At 45.1% G+C, this 12,304-nt stretch overlaps 1 protein-coding gene across 3 annotated transcripts in view; it reads right to left on the bottom strand.

Moving 5' to 3' along the window:
- The window catches only part of MKNK1 (MAPK interacting serine/threonine kinase 1), a 45,871-nt gene that overhangs the window by 15,191 nt on the left and 18,376 nt on the right, over positions 1-12,304 (bottom strand). For all 3 annotated transcript variants that reach the window (XM_019957537.2, XM_019957535.2, XM_019957536.2), the window contains 5 exons: positions 10,711-10,812; positions 8,181-8,278; positions 5,379-5,458; positions 3,386-3,459; positions 1,202-1,306 (listed from right to left, as the gene is read on the bottom strand). In XM_019957537.2, coding sequence (XP_019813096.2) covers positions 1,202-1,306; positions 3,386-3,459; positions 5,379-5,458; positions 8,181-8,278; positions 10,711-10,812 — 459 coding nt within the window. The remainder of the gene's footprint in view (positions 1-1,201; positions 1,307-3,385; positions 3,460-5,378; positions 5,459-8,180; positions 8,279-10,710; positions 10,813-12,304) is intronic.

Here is a 12,304-nt window from a genome sequence, read left to right as displayed (position 1 = left end):
ATGATGCTAAAGCTGAAACTCCAGTACTTTGGCCACCTCATGCGAAGAGTTGACTCATTGGAAAGGACTCTGATGCTGGGAGGGATTGGGGCAGGAGGAGAAGGGGACAACAGAGGATGAGATGGCTGGATGGCATCACTGACTCGACGGACGTGAATCTGAGTGAACTCTGGGAGTTGGTGATGGACAGGGAAGCCTGGCGTGCTGCGATTCATGGGGTCACAAAGAGTCGGACACGACTGAGCGACTGAACTGAACTGATCTGAACTATGTGCCAGGCACTGTGCTCCACTGTTACATGTGTACAATACACACACAAGAGACATACAATTATGTAAATGAATCGATATATATATAAAAGACCTAGGACAGTGCCTGGCACATAACAAGTGCTACGTGTTAGCTACTGTTGATGATGTCATTATGATCTCTCTTATTTCTCACCACAGCTCTAGGAGGGAGCCACTGTTACTGCGAGAGAACATAGTTGGTAAAAAAAAAAGGTGAAGCCAGAATTCATTTTTGCCATGGTACTGCTGTTAGGCAAATTTTAAAATGTATGTGATAGTAAATATATTTCCAGAAATGTGAAAAGATATATTGTGCAAAAATATTTAATTGACTACAAAAGTTCTAGATAAGGAACCATACACTTAAGTGTAATTCAAACAATAGTAGCCTGCTATTTACTATCACAATCAATGTTCAACAGATACCTCCAACTTACCATGTTAATAGAAAAATGCATTTCCCATTTATTGTGAACAAGATATAAAACTACACATATACTACCATGCCAATTTTGAAAAGAGAGACACAGGTGATATATTTTAAAACACTAGACTGAAAAATACCCAAATATTCAGCCTAGAATCTAGGTTGTATTATGCATGATTTTTGTATTCTTCATTAGTAAAGGAAAAGATCATTCACATACACACACTCAGGCATCCCTTGTTCAACATGAAATCTGTTTTTTCCCCTCCTTGCTCTTTCTCCTGCATCCCTAGCCTGCATAATAGCTCCACAACCACCTGCCATCCCCTCAGAAGTGTAGGAGCCACCCTGGCCTGCCCCCTCACCGTCCTGGGTGTGCCTGCTAGCTGCACCAGCTCCCAGCCTTGTACCTGGCCTGCCCCTCTCCCTTGGCCCTCAGAGGCAACCAGCCCAACCCACGCACTAAGGCCAAGGCCCGGCTCACCCTTGGTGTGCAGGAAGTCAAGGGCGGCAGCGACATCCCGCACCACTCGGCTGGCTTCTCGCTCATTGAAGTGCTTCTGCTTCTGGATATGGGCCAGGATGGAGCCTGAAGAGCAGAGGGGGCAGAGAGAGCTGTCTTTTCAGGCTCTAGTAAGAGTAGTACCTTCTCAGAGGCCACGTTTTCAAAAGTTTCAGGTGGGGACACAGGCTTACTCATCACTGAATGTCCAGCACCAGCGTGGTATCTGGCACAGACCAGGTACCAGCACAAAACTGGACTGAACAGAACTGGACAGCTATCTTCTGCACCTGTCTATGATGAGTGCAGAAGGGCAGATGTGGAGCAGATCTGGCTTCTGAAATCGAAAAGAACTAAAAGTGACTCGACCTGGGGCTGGGGGCCTCTCTAGAGGAACTTTTCCTCCCTTGCATCTGAGCTCAGGTCCAAACAAGAGCACAGGCCTCCAGGTGGAAACGCCACACCTCTACTGGTTGTGTAAAGGTCTAGAAAAAGGGAAAAAACTGCTTTCTCGCCTGAAATTTCCCATTTATTATTATTATTGTTGCTGTTATTTTGTTGGCAATGGCTAATATTTATTGAGTAGTTGCTCTGTACCAAGCATTATGTGGTATTTTTTAAATAGATTATCTTATCCTCACTGCAACTGGACATAAATGTACACAACAGAGTAATCCTCACTAACCTGAAGCCAAGGAAGGTTAAGCAACTTGTTCCAGATCATGTATCAGTAAATGGTGGCGTCATCAGGACTCGAGCCCAGTAAGTCTGGCCCCAGGGCCTGGGCAGACCTCTCCTCAGCAGGACTTGTGGTTTGACTGCTTGGGGGATAGGATTCCCTGAGCCAACCAATCACTCTTTTTCACCCACTGAGTCTGGCCTCAGCAGAGCTGTGCTCTGAGTGATATGGCTACAGATGAAGCCGGCTGCATCAAGCATCTCAGAACAGGTAATTCACAGTGCTAGTGTCGCTGGGTGAAGCGGGGCACACACAGGCATGAGCATATGGCTTGGTTCCATGTGGTCTGTGCTCACCACTGGAAGCCAGAATTTCTGGCCTGAAGGTGCTCTGTGTCCTACAAATGGCACATGTTTACTTATTATCTCTGGCTTTTGAAGTGGGAAGAGGATGAAAGATCTTTCACTTGCCAGAGTAAACAATCAAAGGATCCCAATACACTGTGGAACATTCTGAGAAAACTGGCTCTAGGTTAAGTCTTGGGCTTGCTCAAGTCTTGTTTCCAAATTTGTTAAAAGGGAAGGTGAAGAGTTCGTGTCTACAATAGCCCCCAGGACACCCAATTATTTTAATAATATTAACAGCTGACATTTATTAAAGCTTTACTGCCCACTGGGCACTGAGCTAAGCATTTCACATGAATTATCTCATTTAATTTTGACAGTGTTCCAAGGAAGTAAGAGCTGTCATTTCCCCTATTTACAGATTACAGACAGTACCATTTGGAAAGGTTAGATGACTTGCTCAAGGTCACACAGCTAGTAAGAGATGGAGCTCCCTTAACCACCTAGCCCCTCCCCGTGTAGACCTCCACTCAGCTCCAGACATCCTCCTAAACCTTCACCTTGCAAATGTGACCTAGGGATGGGCGAGTGATAGGGAGGGAAGGGGCTTCTCTATGTCAGAAAAGTAACTTAAATATATATTCCAGCGATCATGTGTGTGGGTGATGGCAGTAGCAGTGGTGGTCAAGAATGGCATCTTTCCATCTGCAGGACGGCACTTCTCAAGCCTCCTTTCTATCCTGGTCTGTGTCCTAAACAATGTGTCCCTCCTTCTCCTCTGGTGAGCCTTTTTGCACTTTGCAGAGTATGTAAAAGCTTCTGCCCCATAATTAATTCCATTAAATAGTGAATATGTCATCAAAACAATAGATTGATAAATTGATGATGAAATATATCTATATATGAGCCCTATTATAATAAGAAGGCATTTATAGAATGTACATACCAATGACATTCTAACTCCTGCAAAATGCTAATTATCATCCTTCCCTCCGGCCTCCCTTCTCCCAAATCAAGGGCAGTTTTAAGTCCTTCATCCTTTTTATTAGCTTGACTCATTTTAGAAGTCTCTGGGATTCATGATGGATGATCACTACCCTGGGTCTTAATCAGAAGTCCGAACACACGCTCAACAGTAAGTACCTCCTTGCAATTTCTCAAAGACCAAGTAAAACCTTGTGTCGTCTTCAAAGAACTCAATCAGCTCCAAAATGTGCCTTAAACAGGGAAAAATAGGAGGAAAAGAAAAAAGGGAAAATGGTGTTATAGATTGAAGCTCACTTTTAAATAGACAAAAAAAAAAAAAAAAAACACAAACAAACAGATGCTCTGTAATGGACAGAAATCAACTTGAAATCAGAATGCTTATTAAAGACCCAGGTTTAAGAAGTAGCCAATGGTGTTAGCAAGATTCAGGTCACCTTATCTTTCCATAATGTTTAGTCTCTGGTGTTTTCACCAAGTCTGTGCTGTCAAACCCCAACCCTAAAACCCACTAGGTAGAGTTATAAAAAAAAGTCCCGGTCACATTAAACTGAATAAAATCTGCAGCCGACTGGAAGCAATTGCGGCTAATAACACTGAATAGTAGGTGTGTGTCCTGGAGGCAAGCAGCAAATAATTACTTGCCCTCCCTCTTGCCCATAAATCACGGGGCAGTATTTACATTGCCTGGAGAAAATGGAAACATCTGTCAAATAGACTTGGGGCCTAACGTGGGCACCGCTAGCCCCTAACTGCTAAGCGCTACTTAATGAAACGGCCGCATTCCCCGCCACCATAGCACTTGTGGCCTTCCCCGGTGAGCACTCTCTGTCTGCCTGAGCATTACTGCGCTCTGCCAACAAGGTCGTCTTGTAACTCAGTAGGGAAGCCACCAGCCTGGATATCAGAGGTGTTGGGGGCTTTTTTTCTTTTAAAGAATGAAATAAACCAAGTAGAGTCTGTAACGCTGAACTCAGAAGCTGCAGGGCTGAAAATAAAAATCTGTCTCTCATAAAAAAATGCTGACCACTTTGGGACAGACATCAGGCTTTTACTAGCCAAAAGGCGTCCGAATAAGATGGCCAAAATGGCCTAATTTGAAAGAAGATTGTAGAGGCAGTGCCTGGAGTTAAATCAACAGCAGCCCCCTTCTTCCAAGCTTAATGACAAAGCCATCAATACCGGCCACTGGCTCCCTGCTGACCCTGCCATGACAGGAGAGAGCGGGAAGCGGAGTCTTAGAGGTGACCCTGATTTAAAGCCACAGTGGGAGAGCCACTCATTCGGAGCTGGTGGTGAGCAGAATAAGATGGGGCTAGAGACCACCTTGGCCCAGTTATCAAGCAAAGAGTGTTAAACAAGGTTTCAGGACTCTTAGTAGTAGCTGAAAGTCAAAGTTGCTCAGTCATGTCCAACTCTTTGCAACCTCATGGACTATACAGTCCATGGAATTCTCTAGGCCAGAGTACTGGAGTGGGTAACCTTTCCCTTCTCCAGGGCATCTTCTCAACCCAGGGATTGAACCCAGGTCTCCCACATTGCGGGTGGATTCTTTACCAGCTGAACCACAAGGAAAGCCCAAGAATACTGGAGTGGGTAGCCTATCCCTTCTCCAGCGGATCTTCCTGACCCAGGTATTGAACCAGGGTCTCCTGCATTGTAGGTGGATTCTTTACCAACTGAGCTATGAGGGAAGCCCTAGTAGTAGCTGCACATATGTAAATATGCCAGAAAAAGAAAACAGCACAAATAGTCTCCATAGTTATCATCATCCTCATCTATTTACTAAAGCAGGTCCCTATAGATTTCTACTCGGCAACACTCAACCTACTTTCTACAGGTGCTTGCAAGAAATAAAACCTATTTTTTTCCCAAGCAGCCACTGATGCAGATTGCTCGCTCTTCTAACTTGCCTAAATTCCTGGTATGTACAGTATTTCAGCCTACACAGAAGACAGCTTCTTTGCTGCTGCTGCATCTCTCTGTCTCTCTCTCTCTTTTAAAAATTGTAAGATGGAAGGAGTTATATACAGTTGTGGGGGAAGGAGCAAGAGCTAACTGCTGGGGTTGGGAGATGGTGAGAAATAACCTCCTTTTCTGCAGCCAACCATCCCCCACAGAGAAGCAGCAAGTCACCTAACACTATACTCACTTGTTTCCTTGACACTGATAGAGCGTCTCCACCTCCCGAAATACCCTACTCCGACTGTGTCCTGCGTGTTTTTCGATGATCTGTGTGAAAAATAAAACTTGTCATATACACCCACCTGGTCAAAACACTCCCAACAGGTGCCCTCTGGCAGAGTGCAAGGCCAAATTCAGCCCAAATCCAGTGTCAAGCACAAGTCTGGAGTAGGCCATGGCGACGCAGGCACTGTGGTTCAGTCAGCAAAGCAACAGACTGGCCCCAGGACCTTCTAGCCCACCTGTTTGACTCTGGCCAAGTACATCGCCATCGAAGCCTATGAGGGTGCCACCCCAGCAGCCCAGGGGAGACTGAGGCAGCCAGCAAGACAAAGAATCAGCTCTCCCAAGCTCCTATTCTGAAGGCATCTCTCTCTGCCTTAAGGCTAAGAACTTACAAGCTCTACTGAAGGATCTTCTAGTGCTGGAGGAAGAGCAAGGGGATAAGGGATACAGTAAAGAGGAAATAAAGCTCCAACACCCAGCTCAGATGTCACTTCTGCAATTCTTCTGAGAACTTACCCTTTGGCAGGCATTGTATGAAGTCATTTAGGTACATAATCTCAGTTAATCCTTACAACACAATCCCGAAAAAACAGGCAGAGGTAAAGCATTTTGCCCACAGCTCTGCTAAGTGGCAGTGCTGCCATTCAAGCCCAGAACTGCTTCTAAAGCCCTCGATGTCCAACATCCGCTTATATCCTACACAACTTTGCTCAGAGAACCTGGAGGCTCTGTCTCTCCAATGATGCTGTGAGCTTCTCCCCCTCCCCACCTATACCTGGAGATGCCTGGCAAGTACTGACTGAAGGAATGGGCCAGCCAACAGATGAGCAGGGGGTTTATGTGGGGACTGGCTTACTCTGCACATCTCACAGACCCATTCAGAGCCCCAGATCACTGCAGGTAGAGCCTATGAGCAAGTCTTCCACAGAGCTGGTACTGGCTGACAGTCCCATGTGTGGGGTGGGCAGACACTGGGTCCTTTATCCCAAGACTGTCACCAAAGACACTTCAAGTGTCTCCAATATGTAGCAGCACACACATCTACAACCAAGTGTAATTTTCTAAATAAGTCCAAGTTGGTTAGTAGACCAATGGACTCCAGTTCTGAGCTGTCAGAGAGGTGTGATTCTGGGGCACAGAAGCTATTCAGCTTGTTCGTTCATCAAGCAGATCACAGTTAGGAAGAAATTCCCAGCAGGCAACTATCCAGCATAGCTGGATGGCATGATTTTCTCTGAGGAGGTAAACAGCTCTTGCTACCAGAGATCATAGGGGTGTGCAAAACATGGAAAACTATGAGAAGTTACAAGGGAGGCTCAGGACCAGAATATCTTGAAATTCCATTCCAAGAGTAAGACTCTAGGATTCATCAGTTGGATGGCTGTTATGCAAAGCCCTAATAAAATCAAGTATAGTGGAGCCAGGCTGGAGAAGTAGCCCACATCTGGGGCACTTTCAAAGAACAGGAGAGATGTGAGACATGGGCAGCATTGCTGAAACTGAAGCATTGCCATGCCCAGGTCTGGTATTTGCCCAAAGATGCCAGGGAGCATGGAGGAAGGGCAGCCTTAAAGAAGTAGTTCTGTCATCCACAAATGTATTAAATATTTGACAATCCATTTACATTTACCCACTTAGGCATATTTTTAAAAATTATTTGAAATTTATACTGATCTGTTTAGAACAAGGAATCAAGATAATGCTTTTGCTACCACATGAAGCAACACTCCAGCAAAAAGGGCTGTGGCTTAGCAAAAGTGTTCTCCTTTATAAATCCATCTGGGACTATGACCATTTGGTTAAAAGGAGAAACATATCTTTCAAAAGCCAGTTTGGCTGGGTTTACCCATTTGAAGCAGCAATGAGAGCTGCTGGCTCAGGTAGATGTCTTGAAAACTTTGGTGGGTACCTGGATGGTTCAAATTAACATTGCTGGGGTCTGCCCCAAGTTTCTGATTCAGCAGGTCTAGGATAGAGTCAAATAATTTCTGTCTCTAACAAGTTCCCAGATCATCAAGTTGCGCTGATGCTGATAATGTAGGGACCATACTTTGAGAACCACTGCTTTAGATCCAACCCTTCTTTCATGTAGCGTCAGCAAACAGAAGAGCAGAGGGGCAAGGTGAGCCACTCTGAGGTCATGTAGCTGGAAAATACTTCTCCTGCCCCAAAGCTGAGCACTTAGTCCTTGTCAACACACTGTTGTACATCACTTGTACAGCATCTTGTAAACTGTGAAATGTTTCTGCCTCTACCAGTTCATTTTTGTTTCCATCTTCATAACCACTCCATGAGATTGGAAGGATTGGTATAATTATCTTCCTTCTAGAAGTGTGAGAACTCAGACTCAAAGAGGTTCAATGACTTGTCCCAAGTTAAACAGTAGTAGTTTGTCAAAAAAGAGATTCAGATAGGCCTTCTAATTCCAAATCTGACTGTTTTCTGAAGCTGACTTCATTCACCAGAGGCACTGCCCTAAGCACTTTACACATATTAACTTATTTAAACCTCACAACAATACCATATAGGTTCTATTATTACACTCATTATACAGATGAAGAAACTGAAGGACAGAAAGGTTAAGTAACTTGTCTAATGTCTCACAGCAAGTAAGTAGAGAAATTACCGAATCCAGTGAGTACAGCTTTGGAGCTCCCATTCTTATTAAGCCACTATGCTGTGAAATGTAAAATGTATCTGGTTTAGGACAAGCTGGGACTCACTATCTGTAAAGTAAAGCCTGGCATCTATATGAGACACTCACTTTGACAGCATACTCGTTGCCATTCTGCAGGCTCACGGCAACTTGAACTTTGGCATTGGCTCCCTCTCCCAGCAGTTCAGAGGTCAGCTTGTACACATCTAGAGGTGAAATGGAGGAGAAGCATAACAAGATGAGTCACCCCTTGCAGAGAAGGAAAGAAGAGCAGCGTCACTTGGCTTCCCCTGTCTGACAGCGCAGGTGCTCAAGGACCCAGCAGTGCTCATTGATGAGAAAGGCCACTAGTGCTGCCGGCTGCCTTGGGACTCAGCTTCACGACAAGCAGGTCTCAACACAGGATCTTGTTCCTCATTTTAGAGATGAGGTCAGTGAAGGGGGTTCAATCCAGCACATGCTTCCCAAGTACCTACTGTGTGCCAGACAACTTGTCAGACTCACAATAGGGACAGAGTGAGGAATAAAACACAGTCCTTGGCCTTTGAGAGTCACAGTCTGCTGGGGAAGACAGACAGGTAAGTACACAAGTGACCCCAGAATAAACCAGAGAAGGACAAAACACAGTAAGAAAAAAAAGAGCAGGGGAAGGGGAAGGTTAAATCTTCTCAGTGGATCTAGGGGATCCTCACAGAAGGGATGTGATCTGAATGGACATCATTCATTCACTCACTCATTTGTTGAGCACCTACCACATGACCAGTGCTAGGAACTGGTGATACAAAGGGGAATAAAGCACTGCTTTATTTTATACCACACATAGTGGAAGTCACTGGAGATTTCTGAGAAGTTTCCAGCAGTTGCCCACAGGAAACAGGAGAGAGAAGTAAGATGCAAACGGATGCCTCGAGGTTTTTAGAGTGCTGAGTCAGAGCGATTCTAACACAGCAATAGCTCTGGGTCAAAAGTATATTTAGGTGATCTCCCAGGCCCACAAAGAGCACAAGCTCTCTGAACCCCTTCCAAAGGAAGCCACAGCTCCATCAAGGTCTCTGCTGAGCTGACCTCTTCCTCCCTTGGCTACTGTTCTTCATCTTTTTCCTCTAAAGGTAGCCTAGCATTAAAACCCGCAGAATACTGTTAACCATGAAATTAGATTTTATCACTTAGTTATGAGAAACTCCATAATTGCACAAGTCATCTGTGAATAACAGGAAATACTCTCTTGTTCATTGAAAGAGAAAGACCTTTTGATTTGGAAACTATTCTAAAACCCTTGGGACTTGTGTTCATTCCCCACCCTCACCCCCTCTGCCATACACAGACTATTGTTAAACACAAACAGACAAAACCTTACACTAAGCACCTTCTTGGTTCCATCACTGTTTGGTTTTACAGCTATTTGGATTTTAAATGACACGCTTCTCTCACAATGGATACTTGGAAAGTAGCAATATTCCTGACTTATAAAGGGTTTGTTGTAGGACCACGCTACAAAACAATCAATTCACTAGTTAGGTCTGCAGTGCTGGAAAGAGGGACCATACAGGGAAGCTATTTCAAGTCTCACAATGAAAGAAAAAAAAGTAGATGCTGGGGGTCACTCTGTCATTTCTTGGTTACTCCTAGGAATAGCAACTGAGACTTGCAGGTGTGTCCAATGAGTCACTTCATCCCATCCAGTGTCCAGTGATAACAGGACCAGCTCCAAGCCTGGTGCCTCACAGTGTTCAAAATGTTTGATGACCTGATCATGTCCCCTGAACACAATATGCACTCTTTCAATGGAGTCAGAGTCATCCAGCACAAATGGCTGCAATCTCTAGGAGCTGAATTCTCTATTGATAGAAGGTTTAACTTTCTTTCTTTCTCTTTTTTGTCTGGCCATGCCACATGGCTTGCAGGATCTTAGTTCCCCAACTAGGGACCAGGCCAAAGTAGTGAAAGTGCGGAGTCCTAACCACTGGACTGCCAGGGAACTGCCTAGAAGTTTTAAGTTTCATTTGCAGCCACGGCCTTTGATGTTTCATCTTCCTCTGCCATGGCTATTCTACCTCTCGGCAGCTCCTCCAAGACTAGCTGAGGGAAAGATTACATCTGAAAAGGGGCTGAAACCTACCAGGCGACCTTGCTCCATGTGCAACTGTGACAGGCTGCCTTCTGTTCCCTGATGAAGCGCTCAGACCATTCAGAGGAGGCCCGTGCATCACCTGGGAGCTCTTCCCATCCTGGTGCTCTTTCTCTGTCACCCCCTTTCTATAAACCATCTCATCTTCGTCTTTTTTTTTTTTTTTCCTCAGCTTAAAAATGTATTAGTCAGCTAGCGCTGCCATATCTAGATACCACCGACTGGGTGGCTTAAACCACAGAAATGTATTTTCACACAGTTCTGGAGGCCATAAGTCCAAGATTCGAGGTGCTGTCAGATTTGGGGTCTATGAGGCTTATAGATGCCACCTTCTTGCTGTGTCTTCACATGGCTTTTTCTCTATGCTCATGTCTCTCACTCTTATCCTTCATGCCTATCACACGGAGAAACATGAAGCTGGCTCTAAGATCTATACTCAGGGCTACCAGGATGCTGGCATACTTGGGGAGTCAACGACCCAGCTCTAAGAGATCAAAGAGAGTGACCAACCTTCAAACTTTCCTGGCAAGGAATCAGTGGCCCGGGCCTTCCGCTTCTTCTTCTTCCTCTTGTCACTTTCTGCAATGGGAATGGGTTCACTGCTACCCATCTCTGGGAGAAGAGAGGAGATGGAAGGGAAATATCACTGGACTGATCAAGCTATAAGTAAGTTCACTAAGAAGAAAGAGGAACAGGGAGACCCAGGAGCTTTACACACGTGGCTTTTAAATATCTATGAGGACTATTGATCTGTTTTGACCCAGGAGGCAAAACTAAAGGCAAACCATTATAGGAGATCATTAACTGTGGAAAGGAATTCAGACAGATGGGCTAGATTAAAATCGGATAGCAGAAGCCTGCTGTAACCAAGCTCATTAGCACATGGATTTAGATGTGCCCCCAAACTGAGCAATGAATCCATAAGCAGAATCCTACCTGTGACATCTTCCAGCCTCAGCACCAGAAAGGTAGGACCCAGGGAGCTAAGCAGAAAGGGAGACGGGTTTGGGAGGGCAGTCCATACATTGAAATGACATGCTCAGTAACACTCCTGTGGATGTGCAAAGGATTCAAAAGGCCCTCAGTGGAGACTGCTTCTGTATAGGTACAACAGGGCAGGGGTTTGGTTTGAGGGTGGCCCTAAATTCCTTCATGTCCAAGAGCACAGGCTGGAGGGCCTGTGAGGCCCGGGGCACACTCTGCCTCCTTAGCTCTTTATTTCAGAGGATGCAGGTAGGGTCCATTCAGAAGTCTGCCGTTAACAGGTCTACGCTGTGTTGCTGGATTCAGTCATTTTACAAAAACATTATTATCTCTCCCTGGAAGGCACCTGGCTCCCCACCTTAAAGGGAGGATTTGTGAGGCAGACATTTAGACATTGGACAGAAAAGGGTAGGGCCAGAGAAAATAAAGCAGGAGACTGAGAGGGGGAAAGAGAAAAGGAGGAATAATGAACCAGTGGCCAATCATAGTCCTGTTTCTAAGACACTCTAGTAAGGGCCTTCCCCTGTTAAAGATAAATTACTTATAGAACATGTCATGCCCTTGATCCAGAGTGGAGCCTTAATACTCTTTGCCTGCAGTTAGAAATAATAAGATTTCTCTCAAGTCTCTGGGTCTAAATCCCCACCAGGGTGATTAAACCTTTACATCCTTCTAAAATAGAGGCGCTCGAGTGCTGATGGGGTATACAATGTGAGAGACTTTTAGACCAACCTTCAATAAACACAGGCTTGGGTTGTTGGATTTCTTTTTTTTTTTTTTTCCTGAGATTTTGAAATGGAAGCTGGCTCTTTGCCCACTGAGGGGAAAGGCCCACTCTCTTCTCAGAGGACCCCAGCTGAACACGATCAGAAAGTTGGCAAGTCTGCTCAGGAAGACTGATTAGAGCCTAGGCATAGCTACTGTACACCGTTCTCAGAAGCAAGTATGCGACAGCCATTAGGAGAAAGCACATAGAACAATGGCACGTTTCAATAGCACAATCCAGGAAAACCTAGCTAAGCAGCCAACTGTCTGACAGCTCAATGGAGGTGCATTCTTCCTTCCTTTTTAGGATCTGCTGACAGCAGACTTTCATTTACATTTTAGAGTACAGATAAAC

This window comes from Bos indicus, chromosome 3 (genome assembly GCF_029378745.1).
Source record: "Bos indicus isolate NIAB-ARS_2022 breed Sahiwal x Tharparkar chromosome 3, NIAB-ARS_B.indTharparkar_mat_pri_1.0, whole genome shotgun sequence".
NCBI lineage: Eukaryota > Metazoa > Chordata > Mammalia > Artiodactyla > Bovidae > Bos > Bos indicus.
The sequence above is the reverse complement of the archived record's forward strand: the minus strand, read 5'-3'. Positions and strand labels throughout refer to the sequence as shown.